A 20,062-nucleotide genomic window follows, 5' to 3' on the forward strand; every position below is an offset into this window, starting at 1 on the left:
ATGACTAAGCAGTTTCACTCTACATGATTGGAACAGCCAAAGGAAACCCATTTCATTTGAGCAGAAATCTTTAGTACACAAATTTATAAATGTACATAAATCAGAACAGCATTTCACCATAAACCCCTTTTCTAAAAGGAAATTCATTTGTTATTAACAATTTACAACATGGTTTCATATACAGGGATAGCAGTTACGTTGCATAAAGATACATCTGGAGACAAAAATAAAAGGAGATGGCTTTTTATTCGCAATGCAACAAATGATAATTTACACATTTACTTCCCTGGGATTTCCATTCATAATCTTCCAGGGAAAAAAATGTATTCCCATGCCTTTGCCACAGCCAGAAAAACATCTCCCATTAATATAAAAATCATTAAATTCATATGCTAAAAATCTCCCAGACTATTAAAAGCTACATGTATATCTAGTCTCCAATGTGGTTAAATCTCATATCACCGAAGACATCAAGGCAATATTCTAGACAAACATTTCACACTTCTTATGCCCCAGAACACTTGAAAAAAATAATCATTTGATCATGTCACAATGCCCTATAAAACTAGGGCCATAGTAGATCCATGTACTCTTGTACCATAAATATAGGGGCCAATATTGTCCCTTGCAATATTTTATTGATTCACAGATAAATGCTAAGGAGCTTTGAACAGAAGGACTGTTCTATTTTGAAGCATGTGCATTGCAACTTCTGGATCTGGCCATTGCCTGAAGAGAGGTCTTCATTTTCCTCAAAGTCAGCATTGGGATTGTCAGAAATAGTGGTGGGTCAATCAAAGGATGATGGGACCGATGCTTCTGATATCCCTGTCCCATACATGTTATTGAGGGTGGGTTTCCAGCGTTCATGCATGATGTGGGGGACATTCTGAGAGAAGGGAGCAGCTTACTGTTGTGGATCAATACTCTCAAATATTCTTCCAGTATTTTAGAGCAAGTTTTCTCCCTTCAACAGCACGCAGTGTTTCCCCTAGGATTTGTTTCAGCAGAGGTGGCAGAGTTTGCAGGGGGGAGGGGTGGCGGCGATTGGGGTCTTCCTGGGGCATACATCTATACAGCCACATAAAACATTATTTTTTTTTTAAATGCAGGAGGTAGCGTCGGTATGCCACTGCTAAATGCATATAGGGGAAACACTGGCAAGCACACACAAAAACACGCTGGTCTTCAAGAGGCTCCCTGACAAACGAAGACCGCACTCCTCTGTCTATTGATCCGTTGCTGGATCACTCCTGCCCAAAGCCCTCAGTCTCTTCAATCGCAAACATCAATTTCTCCTTCAGCTGCTCGTAGCTTTTGTAAGGAGGAAGATCCAATCGATTGAAGCTAGAGAAGGGGAAAATAGAGGCTTGTTAGTTATCTGTCGAGTGAAGCCTTGACTCGGTTTTAACCTTGACTCTTCCATACAGTACTCACCATGTGTGACTTCTGGGTAGCCAGTTCTCCTTTCCCACCTTCTCGATGCAGAACTTCTGCGGGCCATTGCTCCCTACAAAACCAAATATGTAAGTCACTAACCCATCTACTTAGAGGTAAAAATGGCAAAATTTTATATTTCATGAACTTTTACCCTTACAGGTTAAATTCCTTACCCAATAGGTCAGCAAAGCCTCCGACAGGAAGGCGACAGGTTCCTGTAACGAACTGGAGGAGCCTCATCCGCTTCTCATTGTCCATCTCTTTGATGAGCTGGAAGGCAAGTCCAAGAGGGTACAGTATGTTCATAGATGTTCTTTGTTACATGAATGTAATGATACTGAGGATATGTGGCACCTGACTGTAGCACTGGTGAGGACAGATGTGTAACACTGACCTGCCAGAACCAGAGGACCTGCTTGCTGCTGCGTGCATAGTGTCTGTAGATGGTGTTCCTCTGCCAGTCTGCCAGGTCGATCTCCTGCATCCCACACAGCATGACCTGCAGAAAGTTGACAAGTAACAAATTGGCTCACTAGTACATGTGAGTTGGAACAACAGCTGTCATCTTTACCAGAGTGAATATGGTGAACCTGGTGTAAATAAATAGGCCAAACTAAGACTCGTACCTCAAGTTCTTTGGCATCAAAGTACTGCAGGTATTGCTGTGGGAGAACCTCGTTGAAGCCCTCAAAGAAGGCCTGGGTCTGCTCCTCCACACCTCTGGACAACCTCCACTCTGCTACAAGCCTGGGAGAGAAACATAGACCATCAAAGCACCACACACCAGGAGGGGAGGAGGGGGCATATGCTGAGACAGACCTGATATACTCCTCCTTGTTCTCCTCAGTGACCAGGACCTCTCCTCCGTCCGGCTTGAGCTCATGAGTGGTGATTTCACCCAGAATCTCTTTGTCCACAGAGAAGTACATCTCCAGGCCACACTCCTCAATGTCGTTCTCTCTGAAGTGCACAACAGATGACAAAGACACGTATCAGTAACCCAAAATGGAAAACTCATGTTATCAAGGAAAGTGGGGCCATGAAGTTAAGTGTGTTCATCACAGCCACCAAAACATTAAACAAACAATATTTACTACAACCAATGTTAATTTTAGCACAGCTTCCTCAGAACACTCACTTAATCCAGATGAGAGAATTGTAAAATTCTGGGTCAATGGACTCTAGATCTTTCAGTGCCCATGGCTTGTTCAGCATTCGCTTGTAGAACGGTAGCGAAAAGCCTGTGTCAATGAACTTCCCGTGGAAAAGAGCCTGCGAAAAGAGATCAGGAGGTTAACATTTAAAAATGCAGAACTGCATCAGATCTTTGCACTCGCAAATGTCACATTGCAGTTGAAAAACAGTGACTAAAAATAATCACCATGGCGATGAAGCGTCCGATGAATTTGAAGTACTTGAGGTGATCAGGGTTGATGTAGGAGGCAGGGTTGATCTGTAGGCAGTAGTTGTCCTTCCCAGCATACTCAAACAGGCAATACATGGGGTTCAGCACCTCGTGAGACAGCAGGAAGAACCACTCTCTACAAAGAGAGAAATATATAATATTTCATAACACTCATCACAATACAAAACCTCTCTGCAAGGATCCAGTTAACACCACACTTCATAACTGGGTAAAATATCAACTTGTAGACAAACAAACACTTATCTGGGATGTTTTAAAAGGTCATTCAAGTAGCTGAACCTTAGACCAGGGGGCACAGAAGGTTCCTTCACCACTTCGGTGGCGGCTCCTCAGAGGAGGACCATTTCATTAAAAAAGTGAAACAAAGATGCACTATGCAGAAATCGCTCCGCCATTTTCTGGTTGCTAAAATTCTAAAAAAGTTGACTTAATCTCAGTTTGTATGACAAAACAAGTATAGTGTAGAGCTTTCAAACTCAACTCTGGACCACGAAGTCATTTCCACTGCGTTTTTTCATTGTTCCCCTCTAATCAGGGACTGATTTAGACCTGGGATACCAGGTGTGTGCAATTAATGATCACTTAGAACAGAAATCCAGCAGCTCCGGACCTCGTAGAGTAAGAGTTGAGTACCCCTGGTGTAGAGAATAATTAAACAGCTGTCAAATATCTTTTCCATAACCAAAAATGTTGTATTTTCAGCTGTTTGAAGCTGGTGTACAAAACTGAAAGTAAAAGATGCAAAAACAAACCTTCACAACGGGAAGCATAGAAATAGCACGCAGAACAGATCTACCGCTTCTTAGACATGTTTTCAATGAGAATTACAGATCTATAACGAACACTTCTATGTGAATTTTGTCAGGTTGCCCAAGTTACATATTGCAGCTTTAAAAAAGTATTTTTTTAGGTAAAAACTATACTAAATATATTCACGTCACCACATAACTGATTAAAACACAGTTTTGCAATGGTCTACAGTAGCCTCAACAGCAGTAGGGTAGCACCAAGGTTTAACCGGTGCTACCCCTGGCTACATTGACTTCCATACAAAACCTAAGAGGCTCATGGTTCTCACCCACATCTATAGACTTACACAGTAACTATGACGACTTCCGGAGGACATCCCCCAACCTATCAGAGCTCTTGCAGCATGAACTGACATGTCCATCTAATCAAAGGACCAGAGAATGAATCTAGTACTGAAAGCATAAGCTACAGCTAACTAGCACTGAAGGGCATAACATGTGGACAAAAAAAAAAGAATAGTGGAACAGTTTTGAACAAATTAATTTCTTAAAAAGTTATGGAGAAACAGCAGAGATATTTTGTAGTATGTTGCACTTTCACTTACGCTAGCTAATGCAGCTAATTTTGCCTACTCAACAACCTGACAAACAGAAAGGAATGGTATTCATGTTAGCGAGCTGGCTAAGGCTAGCCAACACATTCAAGGTAAGCTTTCGGTTTTATACTGTAAATGTATTGCCACTGGAGCCCGCCGGTGTAACTGCAAAACTGCTTGCTGTATGTACACTACTGCGTGATAGTAAACCCACAATCCAATCCATGTGTACAAACACTAACTACCAAAACTATGTTGACAGCAAATATGGTGACATCAAAGTAGGTTGTGTGTAACGGTTATTGTATGAAGGTTTGGCTTGGAGAGTTATTTTTTTTGCCTGGTCACAGACAGCTATTGTGTTGTGCACTGAAGTCCACAAACGAAGGGAAAATGTTTTAATGGCTGCTATGATAGGGAACTGTGGGTGATCAGTGGTGTATTCATTCCGCCAATTCTGTTTCAAAACATTTCTTAAAAGAAGCAAACAGAACAAAAAGTGGATGGACTAGGGCTGTTACGGTGACCGTATTACCGCCACGAGTCATGACGGCAGTCATATTCCACGTGACTTTTTAGTGACGTTAATTAGGCTTCTCCAAGCTCTGATGGTCATTAGTAGCCTACCAAACTTGCTAACTGCCTGGTACTCAGCACTCTATTGTCTCTCTAATCACTCTGACATCTATGAAAATTTTTCAAAAATGTCATCAAACACTTCATGAGAGCCTATGAGCTCATGTTGCGCAACATTTCTATAGGCTATGCAATTGCGTGAGAATTGTGATGGCCTCTATTAAAAAAAAGGAAGATCACATCAGCTCTCTATAGGCTAGGCCTACTATATTTATTTCTCAACTTTCCTAATATTAAGCACATTGCTTCTCTTTACAACAGGATTATAGCCCACCTGGCAGGCATGAAAACGAACCCTGCTCGTTTCGAGACAGGTGCATAATGATCCATTCTAAATTAAAACAAATTTCACACATATACTAAATTATATATGTAAAGACAAGACTAAACAAGAATAGTCTGATGGGTGACAATATTAGCCTATCACTTGTGAATTATATTATCACTTGTGAATGATGCCTAGCTTGTGTGCAGTAAGGAAAGAAACAGCGCAAACCTTTTCAAATCATAGTCGCACACCTCATGTAGCCTAGCCCAAAGCTTATGTTTTGATAAGGTTTGTATCACAACTAAAGTGGCCAAATAACTTCTTAAAATTAAGCACATTAATCTGCTTTACAATGGGTGTAGAGCCTAACTGGCATACACACTCAGTTTGTGAATTTCAAGATTGGAGACGATCATTTTTCCCATAAAAATTCGCTTTTATAATAAAATCATTACATGCATAATTGCGTTTGCGGTCACTTTTGAGAATGCCATTTTCCCGCTAACTGATTGTATTTTGGAACATTCACGCCTATAGCCTACTGCCATGTGCACATTGCTGTGCTTATAATGTGAAGAAATAACCTAATAGTTTATCGACATTTTAACCTAAACATTCTGATCGACTCTGTCTGCCTCATTGCTTGAAAAAGTTTTTGGGATGCTAGTGGTTGTATTAATTTCGGAACTATCGCATCCCACAACTGTCCCAGACTATGTTTGGAATATTTATGTGTCGCACAGAATAGGTCAACTTTCGTGCTATAGGGGACAGTAGACTGACATAAGCTAGTGCTTCTGCTGTTCGTTAGGTCTACTCATCTTGTTGAACAGTGTGGACAGTTCTTTCAATATGCGCCTCGGAATTGGATAAGGACGTACGCAGTTGCGTCCCCGATGTGTCCATCTTCACTTGTAGCCTGTGAGAAAGACCCGACCACGTGACTGCATTGGCTGATAAGAATTGAGCGACGGTATCTGAGAGCCATATGAGTGAGAGGTGCTTCGGCACGCAGCCGGTAGAAAGGAATTATAATATTCAGCCCTGGCCGCAAAAGGCAGGGATTTTTTTTAGGGGGCCCTACAACCACACAGAGCAGATGCCGCCGGGAAATTCGAGGCATTATTAAGTAACTCTAAATTAAGCATATAGGAGGACCTGTTTCTTTGTTAACAACTCAACACAGAATAGCCGCATGTCCGCACTCCCTCAAATCGTTTGGAGAAAATATCCTTTCTATTTTATTCCTATTTGTTCAATTGTATTCTTCATCCTATAAAATAATGCCACAGAATTTTAAGAAAATCTTGCCTGCCAAATGAACTAGTGAAACCCACAGCCATATGGCATAGCCAGATCAGGGCCTAACATAAGGACAACTCAAGAGTATGCTATTCTGTTCCTCTGAAATAAACTACATTTTCTTCATATCATGTTTCTTTAGACCCTTCCAAAATAAATAATGGATTTATTGTGAAGTAGGCTATATAACATGGATTAATTTGACTTTTAAAATGTAGATGTTCCTAATATCTGCATCAGTGGCTTGTAGGCTGTGTGTCGAAGCCAGGAGATGCTAAATGTGTTTATGTTAAGTAACGGTCAATTACCATGTGTCCAGCAGTTATTTGCTTGGCAATCACCATGATTACTCCAGTTTGTCTCTCTACCGGTGCACCTACGTTGTAAACTTGAATTCGTAGGCTAGGTTATAGCAACCTCATGATGGGTGTAGGGAACATTCTAGTATCATGTAGTAGCCTAAACCTATCACTGTTACATTGAACTGGGTGAATGGAAAATGAATGACAGTCATCCAATATGCTGTAATAGAAATAAGGCCATGCTCATAAAAAAATAAAAAACAATGTCCTAACCTAATCTTAAACGACACGGAACGCCACTGAATGACTTATTATTTATTGGGGTGCAATAACTGCATGGGATCACTTGAAAAGAGTACATTATAACTTTACCTTGCCACCCCTCCATAATCAAGACCTTCTTCCCCAGGGAATATGATCCATAGTCTCCTGCGGAGGTCCTGTGCATTGAAGCTCATTATCTACAATGGAGAGTCAAATTAATATGGACAACATAGGTCAGTGTCAACATGCTCATTTGGGAGGATGTTTACTCACTTGTTGGAACGAGTCCTCGAACAGGGTTTTGCGGGTGACAGTGATCTTGACATGCTGAGGCATTGACAATTGCTGGACAAGAGGAAATCATAAGTGATTTTGAAGCATGTGATGTGATCCCCCCCCCCAAACGTGCCAACAAAAATAGCAGGTCATCGTTCCTTTAATTATGTCACTGTGCATTGGAATTCATGTTGTTCTGTTGACCATAAAAACAATGTCACTGTTTAACCACTCAAACTCAGAAGGCATGAGACCTACCTGGCACCAGAATCTGAAGTACTGGACTTTGGCTTTAAAGTCTCGAACGTAAGTTATCTGGGGTCCATTTTCACTGTTGGAGAGAGAGAGAGGGAAGGAAAAGGCACATTCAGTCACACATCATGGACCAAATACTGAATCAACTTTGTCAGATTACCTGGCTTTTACTAGTGTGTTAGAACTACACAAGAATGTCAAACCATAGACCCCAGACAGTCAAATGTTATGTTTTCACTACTCTGCACAGACTAAACTGATAATGATAAATGTTTAAGCCAAAGCAGGTTACAGGTGAGACAAATGAAACAGCATTCCTGTGAAAGGCACCAAACAGGTTATTCCTGTTAGTTGGGGAATAGAGCACAGCCAGAGCATAGTCACTGTTAAACAGAGAGCAGTCATGTTGACAGTACACCAATATCATCACTTAGGTGTGGCTCATTAGAATACTGAAAGATACAGACAGTACATTATCTGTTCAGCCCATATTAGTCATCCTAATTTGATGTTTTGGGTACAGAAAGAAAGCGTTATTATTAGCAACAGTTTCATTACTGGAATCAAATTAGTGCTTATGATACAGACCCGTGTTTGCTACATAGAGCCTCATTTTAGTCTATGATGCTTAGTCAGAGAGGTAGTCCAATGCTTTGATAAGTGACTGTAAAGTTGGGACGTACAGTGAGGATTTTCCAGTGCGAGGGTCGATGTACGTAGTGGCTCTCCTGTTGTGGTCCACAAAGTATGGGATGCCGTCGACTGTAAACCTCATCTCCCAGCCCTCTGGAAGAGGCTTCTCATTCAGCAGCCTGAGGGAGAGGGAGTGTCAACATAAAACAGGGACATACAGTAGGATACAGATCTGCACAATGTCTGAATTTACACAATTCCAGTGTATGGGCATGTGTAGAGTACTAGATCCAGGGGCTGCGCTAATCTTACCCTGTTCTAGGTGTTACAGGCTAGCACCCACTGATGTTAAAAGTAGCTGTTAAGATACATCTGTACTAAGAGTAGTACAGATTAACTTCTCACCCCTGAGTGCGAGGGTCCTCCCACTGTGTAGTTCGTGTGGTGTGTTGAACAAAGTACACTCTCCCGTTGCTGTCAGTTCTTTTCTCTGAGAATGTAAATGGAATGAAACAGAACAGTTTAAGGACAATCCTCAATTCATTCAAAAGTCTAGAAAACAGATTAATCTGTGACCTTTTCATGTGAGATGCGAGTGAGATCTTACCCCATCCATGTGGCAGCGGGCCCAGGGGATCAAACTGCTTATTCTCAGTGGCTGGAACCTGGTCCTGGAGCTTCAGTGCACAAGAGAAGATAAAGATAATAATTACCAAACAAAGTTAAAAATCAAATGATAAAGAGTGGTTAAATATCCCCAACTGAAAAAGGACAAACTGTTTACAGCCCAATATGTAAAACAGAGTTAAGAGAAGCAGAAAAATAAAATAAAGATGATTATATTGTCACATACACCAGATAGGTGCAGTCAACCTTTCGGGTTACTGACCAAACTCTCTAACCGCTAGGTTAACTGCATGGCCCATCTTAGAGAGAAGCTGATAAGGCTAACACCCAAATACTATAAAAGATTGTGTGGGCACTACACTAAGGCCCAATTAATTACATTTCAGAGTTATAATATAATTTTCCTACAACAGCTCTGTATGGCTTGCCAGCTAGCTAAATAAAGCGAGGGGTGAGGTAAAGTGTCCCTCTAGTTTCTTTCTTCCAAATAGACTTCCTGTAATCACCCAATCCATTTGATGGCATTATCATTTCACACAGCGCAAATAACAGCTGACTGAGGTAGTTAGCACAATGACTGAGAGCAGTCTATGGATACCCATAGACTGCACATTGCACTAATGCTAGTTAGCATTGGCTTGCGAAACTCTCTTACTTCCTTCATACTGGACACAATGGACATAAAAATTGTATCCACTAATTCATCTGACTCTGGGGAATTAAAGGGCCTCATTGCCAAAATCTCAAAGTATCCCATTAAACTCCTCACCTGTTGAGTGTTTCACACCAGTTCAGTACTGTTATTTAAGGAGCTGAGCACTTGGTTTGACCAGTCAGAGTTCCCACTTACCCCATTCACTCCAAATATGAAGCGCTGGTTGAACTGCTGCATGGCACCCTGTAGCTGGTTGCGTTGGTGCTGCCACTGTTCATAGTTCCGCACCGTCTCCATAGTGGGCCGTTGCCATGTGGTAGTTCTGGTGATGTGGTCTACAAAGTAGACCCTGCCCATGGGGTCCACTCGCCGCTCCCATCTACATACAGGGCAAAGAGGAACAGGGTAGACTATTAAAGAGCTTTGGCATTTAGTATCCTCTAGTAACAGACACACTATTCTCTGCTTGTCTTGTGAACTGGTGTAAATACGTGGATTGGAAAAAGACACAGGATATGTAAAGGGGCAGTTACCCAGAAGGTAGAGGCTCAGGCCGCTCCCATGTCGTCCTCTTTTCCACATGATCTACGAAATACAGCCTTCCGTTCTGATCCACCCTCTGCTCCCATCTTCACAGGAACATGTGATTCAAAGAAAATTAAAACATTTACAACATCAGTCAGCCAAATACAAAACTTAAAAAGTCAAGTCACGGCAGGTAGGGTAAAGTTAAATTATAAAAGTGATGAGACTACGTAACCCTGGAGCAATAACAACAGGTCATTGCAGTCAAGACAATAGCCAAAGCCACATTCTAATCTCTTGAGTTTAACAAAGCATAACAGTAAGATGATCTGGGGTGGTTGTATTGACACCACAAACTGATTAACAGTGTGTTTCTGCCTGCCAGATCACCATGGACGGTTTGACCCTTACCCAGGAGGCAATGGGCCTGCGGCGACAGCGGAGGCTCTGGGGGGGCCTGGGGTTACACTGTCTGCTTGGCTGGCTGCTATTGCTTGGCTCTGGTCGTGTGTAGGGGGTGGGGCGTTGGGGTCTGGTACTGCAGGTGCACTGACTGGGGTCTCTGAGCTGGGGCCGTCGCTTTCTTCAGTTGGAATGGATCCATTAGAGGATGCTGCTGTGAACCAGTGAATGAGAAAAGAAAATTTAGTAAGTTTGAGAAAACAAAACCACCTAGTGTCATTTTCTGCCATTATCTGACAAACACTTTAACTGTGGACATATAAAGCTAAATATTATACCAATAAATCCCCAGGAGCATTGCTGTTGGTCTTAAGATGAGTTATGAGTTTGACCGCCTCACCTGGAGAGGAGGTTGGTCTGCGCGGGGTGGGTGGAGGGGGTCGGGAGGGCCTGGGGGGGCGTAGAGGATTACCCCTGGAGCCCCCTGCTGACAGAGCAGGAGACCCTTTGCAAGACCCTGTGCCATTCACTGCGACCGCACAACCATTTGGGGAAGCTCTGTGCTCCAAACCATCCACAGAAGGAGAGCTGTCTCTACTCCGCCTGCCACAATATCAACTATTAACTTTGGAGCACTGACAAGACAGTGTCCATATACAAATATAAGCAAGACTATCATTACCACAGTAACCATGAATAATATGCTTACTTCACATCATCCCCGTTCTGTTGCGATTCCCCATTCGATGTACCTGAGATCCAGAAACACAGAGTTGGGAACTGGATGTACTGAGGGGAAGCTGGAGCTTATTTTCTGGGCAGGATGGGAAAACCATAACTCTCACTACAAATCAATACAGATAACACTGTGGATAACATCGCACAGAGCAGACTCACTTTGGGTGTTAGCAGAGGCAGCAGAGGCAAACATCTCTGGGTCCACTTGCATGCCATCCAGACAGACAGACAGGTCCCCCACGACATCGGTCTGGTCTCTGTCTGCACTCAGCTGCAGCGTCTGCACCACCTCAGAGACTGGGGGGGGGGGGGGGGGGGGGCATGGAACAAAAGCATTGGTTATGTAACAAAAGCCCTCCTTCCACTCAGCTCCTCGCCTGTCTGAAGCCGTTATCAGCCCTTTGAATCATCCTTCTCTGCCACTTTACACCAGGACTTGAACGAGTTTGGGACATGAGGGACAGTACACCACAAAGACTATGACCAATGTTTCTCGCTGTTATCACCTTATCAATTATACCTTCAACAAACTAGTGGATGGAAAAAGTAATGGAGAGAGAATCCCCGTAAAAGGCAAGAAAACCAACCAATCAAAACAGAGGAGTCCTGTTAGCAAATATACAGCCATAAGAAACAGAGTAATTATCCTACTTCAAACCAAAGTTATCATTATTTACCGATCATCAAAATAGGAGAGTGATGTGATATTTTCTATCTGGTCTGGCTTAAATGTGTTTAGAAAATAAGGATAATACTGTCCCCCCCCCCCCCCCTTAGCCGACGTGACTAAAACATTTAAATGGGTTAACCCTCACAAGGCTGCTGAACGAGACGGCATCCCTAGCCCCGTCCTCAGAGTATGTGCAGACCAGCTGGCTGGTGTGTTTACGGACATATTCAATCGCTCACTATCCCAGTCTGTTGTCCCCACTTGATTCAAGATGTTCACCATTGTTCCTGTAACCAAGAGAACAACGGAAACTGAACTAAATGACTATTGCCCCATAGCACTCACTTATGTCATCATGAAGTGCTTTCGAGAGACTAGTCAAAGACCATATCACCTCCACCTTCAGTTTGCTTACCGCCCCAATATGTCCACAGACGACGCAATCGCCATCACACTGCCCTATCCCACCTGGACAAAAGGAATATCTAAAGAATGCTGTTCATTGACTACAGCTCAGCATTCAACACCATAGTACCCTCCAAGCTCATCATCAAGCTGGAGGCCCTGGGTCTCAACCCCGCCCTGTGCAATTGGGTCCTGGACTTTGACGGGCCACCCCCAGGTGGTGAAGGTAGGAAACAACATCTCCACTTCGCTGACCCTCAACACTGGGGTCCCGAAAGGGTGCGTGCTCAGCCCCCTCCTGTACTTCCTGTTCACCCACGACTGTGGCCATGCACGCCTCCAACTCAATCATCAAGTTTGCCGACGACAACAGTAGTGGGCTTGATTACCAACAACGACTAGACAGCCTACAGGGAGGAGGTGAGGGCACTCAGAGTGTGGTGTCAGGAAAATAACCTCACACCCAATGTCAACAAAACAAAGGAGATGCTCGTGGACTTCAGGAAACAGCAGAAGGAGCACCCCCCTATCCACATCCACCATCCATTTAGTTATATGTACATATTCTCATTCACCACTTTAGATTTGTGTGTATTAGGTAGTTGTTGGGGAATTGTTAGATTACGTGTTAGATATTACTGCACTTTCGGAACTAGAAGCACAAGCATTTTGCTACACTTGCATTAACATCTGCTAACCATGTGTATGTGACCAATAACATTTGAAAATTGGCAGTGGACTGAATTTACTCTTTATGAGGGGAAAGTGGTGCCTGTGCCGTGTGTGTGAAAGATAACTAGCACAGACACAGTACAGGCCTTCATCACATAGCCAAGCAAGGTATGCATAACATGATACAAGGAAGGCACTCACTTTTCATGTCGTTGGCTTTGAGTGTTTCGCTGACCTCCAGAGTTGCCATGCCTAACAATATGTCCGACTTCAAGGTCTGGTGACTCCATACTCGGAAGATTAGCTTGCTAAAAGGAGTGACAATTCTATTGACAAGATGAAAGACAGACAATGAATATGACAGTTAATTCACTGTAAATATAGCAGATATTGTAGGTGAGAGGCAATATATGAAAGCATCTAAGATGATCGTCTATGATGAACGTCTAATGATGTTCTTTTTCTACATTTCTTGTATTTTTTGTTGCCTTAAAGCACTGAGATTCTTTATGTAATGAAAAGCGCTATAAAGGCTGAATATATTACTATTATGATTATTATTCCATTTGAAGAAATGTTTCAACAGTGTTAGCGGGGAGACTAGAAGCAAGTGTCCATGCCTACTATAACAGCTGCTAGTTAAATCCTGAATGCTTGCAGGAAAATACAGTTGTGGAAGCCCATCAGCTTACTACACTATAGTATGACTGCTCTGAATACACCACACCAAGACATACTGAAACAGGAGAGTGGCCCACTCTAAATTAAGAAGGGCCAGTAGAGTAAGAGTCCAAAGCAATAAAATGAAGGGATTGATTATGTGGATGTGTTGGCACTACTACAGGTAACTGCCAAAATAATGGAAACATTTGAGTAAATGAGGAACACAAAGTATATTGAAAGCAGGTGGTTCCACACAGGTGTGGTTCCTGAGTTAATTAAGCAATGAACATCCCATCATGCTTAGGGTCATGTATAAAAATGCTGGACATGCCATTATTTTGGTAACCATTGCTACGTCCCCAGGAGGTGACATCCACAGGGCACGAGTGGTCACTGAATGGTTTGATGAGAATGATGAGAATGAAAATGATGCAAACCATATGCCAGTCACCAGATCTCAACCCAATTGAACACTTACGGGAGATTCTGGAGCAGTGCCCGAGACACCGTTTTCCACCATCAACAAAACACCAAATGATGGAATTTCTTGTGTAAGAATGGTGTGGCATCCCTCCAATAGTTCCAGACACTGTAGAATTTATGTCGAGGCACATTGAAGCTGTTCTGGCTCGTGGTGCCCAACATCCTATTAAGACAGTATGTTGGTGTTTCCTTTATATTGGCAGTTACCTGTATATCATGAGTGGATCCTCAGTAAACCCTGTACACTTGCCACTTGTGTAAAGAATTTGTACTCAAATTAAAAGGAAGTTCCTTGTTCTCAACACTGACTGTCATCAAAAACACAACGACAACTTACACTGTGAGCGGCTGCTTCCATTTGGGACTGTGGGTGTTGTTGCATTTCTCTGTCTTTTTGGACTGTCCATCAACGGCCACTTCAACATATGGACTGGGGCCAAACCAATTCTTCCTGTTTTCTTTCAGTTTTGCTGACAGCACTGAGGGGATGTAAAAAGTGTTGTCAATTAGGGCAGAGCTTGAAGTTAGACTGTCTGGTAGGAGTTAGTTTGACAGTACTTCGGGTCAATTCTGTTTTTATGAGTGTAGACAATATAAACAGTCCACACCCTGAAAAACATAATTTACTATGGACTAAAACCTTACAATACAAAACATGGCTATGCAACGGACTTCAATACCAAAATAAAAAAGGGAAATATAAAATCAGAAACTATAAGTGCATCCTAATTCTCCAAATGTCACCTTTTAATTTCCATTCTGAAGAAATCCAAAATATGACACGAATGGGCTACGTATTATGAAAATGACAGAGATCATAAACAAACCCATAATTTGCAGTTGTGCCTTCATGGGGTAGCCATTCCCAGGGCCTGGTTTAGCAACGCTGGAGGCCATGACATAGGGCTGGCTACCTGCAACAAACAAACACACATTCAGTAAACCATTCATTCAATGGCCCAAAGCACATTCCATACATAGCCTTTCCATCCTTACTTCTAGAAATTATATTTTTTGTTCAATGCATTGTGACAAACGCTTTACAATATTATAGACATTGGGCTATCTAATCTTTACAGGCGTAATGGAACAAGAACATAAAATATCATGGTCAGCATTACATTAGATAACCACCCAGCGACGAAAACACATTCACCTCTTGAATGGTAATAAAATTATATTGCTATAAAGCATAAAAGATTATGCAGGTACCAGGTATTATCCGACTAGTACTCGCTATAAGATCATAGTCTGGGTGTTCAACTTATCCAGCGGAGTTAAGAAAAAATAAAAATGGATGAATAAATAATTTATATACAAAACAGTAACTAGATGTGTGATTGATACTATGATTCCTAACAACAAATAACTCTGCAGTCTGGGTTTACTTACACCTATTGACATCTACAGTGCATTTGAAAAGTATTCAGACCACATTCCCTTTTTCACATTTTGTTATTTTGTTACGTTACAGCCTTATTCTAAAATGCCGCCCCCCACCCCCCTCAATCTACACACAATGACAAAGTGGAAAACATTTTTTTTTATTTTATGTTTGCAAACGTATATAAAAACATTTTTAAAAACAGAAACACCTTATTTACATAAGTATTCAGACCCTTTGCTATGAAACTAGAAATTGAGCTCAGGTGCATCCCTCTTCCACTGATTATCTTTGGGATGTTTCTACAACTTGATTGGAGTCCACCTGTGGTAAATTCAATTGATTGGACATGATTTGGAAAGGCAGACATCTGTTTATATAAAAAGGTCCAACAGTGCATGACAGAGCAAAAACCAAGCCATGAGGTTGAAGGAGTTGTCGGTGGAGCTCAGAGAGAGGATTGTCGAGGCACAGATCTGGGGAAGGTACCAAAAAATGTCTGCAGCATTGAAGGTCCCCAAGAACAACGTGTTCTCCATCAATTTTAAATGCAAGAAGTTTAACCACCAAGAATCTTCCTAGAGCTGGCCCCCTAGCAAAACTGAGCAATCGGGGGAGAAGGGCCTTGGTCAGGGAGGTGACCAAGAACCCGATGGTCACTGACAGAGCTCCAGAATTCCTCTGTGAAAATGGGAAAACCTTCCAGAAGGATAACCATCTCTGCAGCACGTCACCAAATCAGCCCTTTATGGTAGAGTGGCCAGAGGGAAGCCACTCCTCAGTAAAAGGTACATGACAGCCCGCTTGGAGTTGGCAAAAGTCACCTAAAGGACTGTCAGACCATGAGAAACAAGATTCTCTGGTCTGATAAAATACTTGGCACCATCCCTACGGTGAAGCGTGGTTGTAGCAGCATCATGCCGGGGTGATGTTTTTCAGCGCGAGGGACTGGGAGACTAGACAGGATCGAGGGAAAGATGAACAGAGCAAAGTACAGAGAGATCCTTGATGAAAACCTGCTCCAGAGCACTCAGGACCTCAGACTGGGGGCGAAGGTTCACCTTCCAACAGGACAACGACCCTATGCACACAGCCAAGACAACGCAGAAGTGGCTTTAGGACAAGTCTCTAAATGTTCTTGAGTGGCCGAGCCAGAGCCCGGACTTGAACCCAATCGAACATCTCTGGAGAAACCTGAAAACAGCTGTACAACGATACTCCCCATCCAACCTGACAGAGCTTGAGAGGATCTGCAAAGAATGGGAGAAACTCCCCAAATACTGGTGTGTCAAGCTTGAAGCGTCATACCCAAGAAGACTTGAGGCTGTAATCGCTGCCAAAGGTGCTTCAACAAATTACTGAGTACAAAATTCTCAAATGTCTAAAAACCTATTTTTGCTTTGTCATTATAGGGCATTGTGTGTATATTGATTAGAGGTCGACCGATTATGATTTTTCAACGCCAATACCGATTATTGGAATACCAAAAAAAGCCGATACCGATTAATTGGTCGATTTTTATATATATATATTTGTAATAATGACAATTACAACAATACTGAATGAGCACTTATTTTAACTAAAAATTAATTTAGTCTCAAATAATGAAACATGTTCAATTTGGTTTAAATAATGCAAAAACAAAGTGTTGGAGAAGAAAGTAAAAGTGCAATATGTGCCATGTAAAAAAGCTAACGTTTAAGTTCCTTGCTCAGAACATTTAAAGCTGGGGGTTCCTTTTAACCTTAGTCTTCAATATTCCCAGGTAAGAAGTTTTAGGTTGTAGTTATTATAGGACTATTTCTCTCTATACCATTTGTATTTCATATACCTTTGACTGTTGGATGTTCTATTAGGTACTTTAGTTGTGCCAGCCTACTCTCAGGAGTTCATAGGCTTGAAGTCATAAACAGCGCAATGCTTGAAACACAGCGAAGAGCTGCTGGCAAACGCAGGAAAGTGCTGTTTGAATGAATGCTTACGAGCCAGCTGCTGCCTACCACCGCTCAGTCAGACTGCTCTTATCAAATCATAGACTTAATTATAATATAATAACACAGAAATACGAGCCTTAGGTCATTAATATGGTCAAATCCGGAAACTATCATTTCGAAAACAAAACGTTTATTCTTTCAGTGAAATACGGAACCGTTCTGTATTTTATCTAACAGATGGCATCCCTAAGTCTAAATATTGCTGTTACATTGCACAACCTTCAATGTTACGTCATAATTACATACAATTCTGACAAATTAATTACAGTCTTAGTTAGGAAGTAATGGTCTTCACACAGTTCGCAACGAGCCAGGCGGCACAAACTGCTGCATATACCCTGACTCTGCTTGCACAGAACGCAAGAGAAGTGACACAATTTCCCTAGTTAAAAGAAATTCATGTCAGCAGGCAATACTAACTAAATATGCAGGTTTAAAAAATATATACTTGTGTATTGATTTTAAGAAAGGCATTCGTGTTTATGGTTAGTCACACATTAGTGCAACGACAGTGCTTTTTTCACGAATGGGCTTTTTAAATAATCCGTTTGGCGAAGTAGGCTGTGATTCAATGATAAATTAACAGGTACCGCATCGATTATATGCAATGCAGGACAAGCTATATAAACTAGTAATATCATCAACCATGTGTAGTTAACTAGTGATTATGTTAAGATTGATTGTTTTTTATAAGATAAGTTTAATGGTAGCTAGCACCTTACCTTGGCTCCTTGCTGCACTCGCATAACAGGTAGTTAGCCTGCCACGCAGCCTCGTGGAGTGCAATGTAATCGGCCATAATCAGTGTCCAAAAATGCAGATTGTTATGAAAACTTGAAATCGCCCCCAATTAAATCGGCCATTCCGATTAATCAGTCGACCTCTAATATTGATGGGGGTAAAAATGATTGAATGTCAAAAAAGTCAAGGGGCCTGAATACTTTCTGAATGCACTGTATAATCATGCTTGCTCTCTGGAAAATGCCACGAGAGAATATTAAACAGGTGAAAATAGCACCAGGAAGCATAGCCTAGTCTTCTTTCCTGGTTTGTGGTTACTTCACTGTGCATAATGTATGTTCCCCCGCCTACTTCCCCTGTGCAAATGAGAGAAAGAGCTCTGGATAAACTTTCACTTTGACTGTACCCGGAGTAAATAATTTATCAGTACTGATTCTGTGGCCTACAGAGAAAGGATCTGTGACACAGATTCTGTGTGTTACTCACAGTGATGGACTGCTTTGCAAGCCAGCTAAATGACTCACAAGTCAGGAGCTCATCAGTTGAGACAAGGAAGAAAGATGCACCATCAGTCAATGACTGTTTTTGTGAAAGTGTCAGATATTCCATAAACAAATCAAAAGTGAATAAAATATGCTATTACACTTACACCACTGAACTGACAAAAATCTACTGATATACATACAGGCATGTTTAACTTTTAAAAACATGGAATGGTTACAGAGCAACATTAAAAAAGGAAGAGCTCTGAATCTTGAAGAATATAACTTATAAATGCTCTATGAACTAAATACTACTGTCTTAACCAACAGTGCATTCGTGAGAGGTTAACTACATTTAACCAGCCCCACCCCTCAGCTCACAAAACAAAGTGGAAAGGTCAGGCTGGTGAAATGACAGAGTATGCTGTTATTTACACAAATGTGACCAGATAACAGCAAGAGATACCCAACGGCATCTTACTCAATAACAATATTAGGGCTGGACAGTATAAACACAGAAAATAATGGCTGCAATTTGTTTGCCATCGTTAGGATTTGACGTTATCGTCAGGCGCATGACATTGGCAAAAGGCTTAGTGACGACCTGTTTGATTGACAAGGAAGGAGGCTAACGTTAGCTTAGCTAGCTGAGTAGCTAGCTCTGTCTCAAAATTAGTGAAATGACAACCATGAAACTCTCAAATCTGATAACTAACTAAATGTTATTTACATATGCTGCATTCAACTCCGGGATGCAGAGTTTGTATTCAATATTTTTGAAACGGTGTTGTTGTTTACGTGTTAAATGTCATCTGGCACCTGATCGCAAAAAAAGCTAGCTAGCTCGTGTCATGGCTGGCTAGTCCAGTGGAAGAGTGAGTTTGCAAAATATTGTGGTTGAGGACTTTCCACCTCGGTCCTTTCGCTTACCCGAATCCAAGGGCAGAAGAAGTTCAAGACGTGACGTTACAGGCAACTTTCCCCAATATCCCTGTCTGTTTTGGGTTCTTTTGCGGCTTCACTTCAAGAAATAAACTTCCACCATCTTCGTAATCGTCTCACGTGACCAAAACCATATCTATTCGAGGAGGACATAAATACCAGCGATAAATGAATAGAAACGTACAACGCTCCACCCGGAAAGACTGTCGACCAATCGCGTTCACGGTGTCATGCAGCGTCACGCGTTTGCTACGATAATCGTCAGGCAATCCCTTCTTAAAGTCAGGGTATGAGTCGAGAAACATGCCTATTTTCCTCGACAGTACGTAATGTCACGACTTCAAAGCTATACGATATTACAGAGAACAAGTTTATTATCTCACATTTGGGAAAACATTTGTAATGTTGTACATTTGGTTCACGTCATTCATGCTGATGTTGGGTTTTTCAACTAGCGCCCAATTCACTTCTTGAAGGACTGATCTCCTTGTCCTATATTCACCCAGAATGGACCTCGCGTCCAAATGACAAC

General features: G+C 41.9%; 1 protein-coding gene across 6 annotated transcripts; it reads right to left on the reverse strand.

Annotated features, from left to right (window-relative positions):
• Positions 1 to 227: 227 nt before the first annotated feature.
• LOC129860853 (E3 ubiquitin-protein ligase Itchy-like) lies at positions 228 to 19,720 on the reverse strand. 6 transcript variants are annotated; one of them, XM_055931704.1, is made up of 24 exons: positions 19,519 to 19,719; positions 14,815 to 14,901; positions 14,325 to 14,466; positions 13,043 to 13,167; positions 11,254 to 11,391; positions 11,066 to 11,108; positions 10,757 to 10,959; positions 10,366 to 10,567; positions 9,963 to 10,058; positions 9,625 to 9,808; positions 8,755 to 8,824; positions 8,553 to 8,637; positions 8,198 to 8,326; positions 7,518 to 7,590; positions 7,257 to 7,328; positions 7,092 to 7,180; positions 2,822 to 2,981; positions 2,579 to 2,712; positions 2,260 to 2,400; positions 2,067 to 2,187; positions 1,835 to 1,939; positions 1,614 to 1,710; positions 1,438 to 1,510; positions 228 to 1,347 (listed from the first exon to the last, which is right to left on the reverse strand). In XM_055931704.1, the coding sequence occupies exons 2-24, from the start codon at positions 14,882 to 14,884 to the stop codon at positions 1,248 to 1,250; spliced, it is 2,652 nt and encodes an 883-aa protein (XP_055787679.1). In that variant the 5' UTR covers positions 14,885 to 14,901; positions 19,519 to 19,719; the 3' UTR covers positions 228 to 1,247. The 6 variants fall into 6 exon arrangements, with proteins under 6 accessions (XP_055787679.1, XP_055787678.1, XP_055787676.1 ...); XM_055931703.1 differs by having other exon boundaries at positions 10,366 to 10,570; XM_055931701.1 differs by having other exon boundaries at positions 2,067 to 2,400; positions 10,366 to 10,570; positions 14,815 to 14,897; positions 19,519 to 19,720.
• Positions 19,721 to 20,062: the final 342 nt, after the last annotated feature.

The sequence above is a fragment of the Salvelinus fontinalis genome, chromosome 8, assembly GCF_029448725.1.
Source record: "Salvelinus fontinalis isolate EN_2023a chromosome 8, ASM2944872v1, whole genome shotgun sequence".
NCBI lineage: Eukaryota > Metazoa > Chordata > Actinopteri > Salmoniformes > Salmonidae > Salvelinus > Salvelinus fontinalis.

Excerpts from the sequence above, each read along its gene's own strand:
- LOC129860853 (XM_055931701.1), bottom strand. The coding sequence starts at position 14,884 with ATGGCCTCCAGCGTTGCTAAACCAGGCCCTGGGAATGGCTACCCCATG. Across the intron at positions 10,571-10,756 it reads CAGACCAACCTCCTCTCCAG|CAGCATCCTCTAATGGATCC; the intron begins GTGAGGCGGTCA and ends ACTGGTTCACAG. Across the intron at positions 8,327-8,552 it reads GAGGACCCTCGCACTCAGGG|GCTGCTGAATGAGAAGCCTC; the intron begins GTGAGAAGTTAA and ends CCTCTCCCTCAG.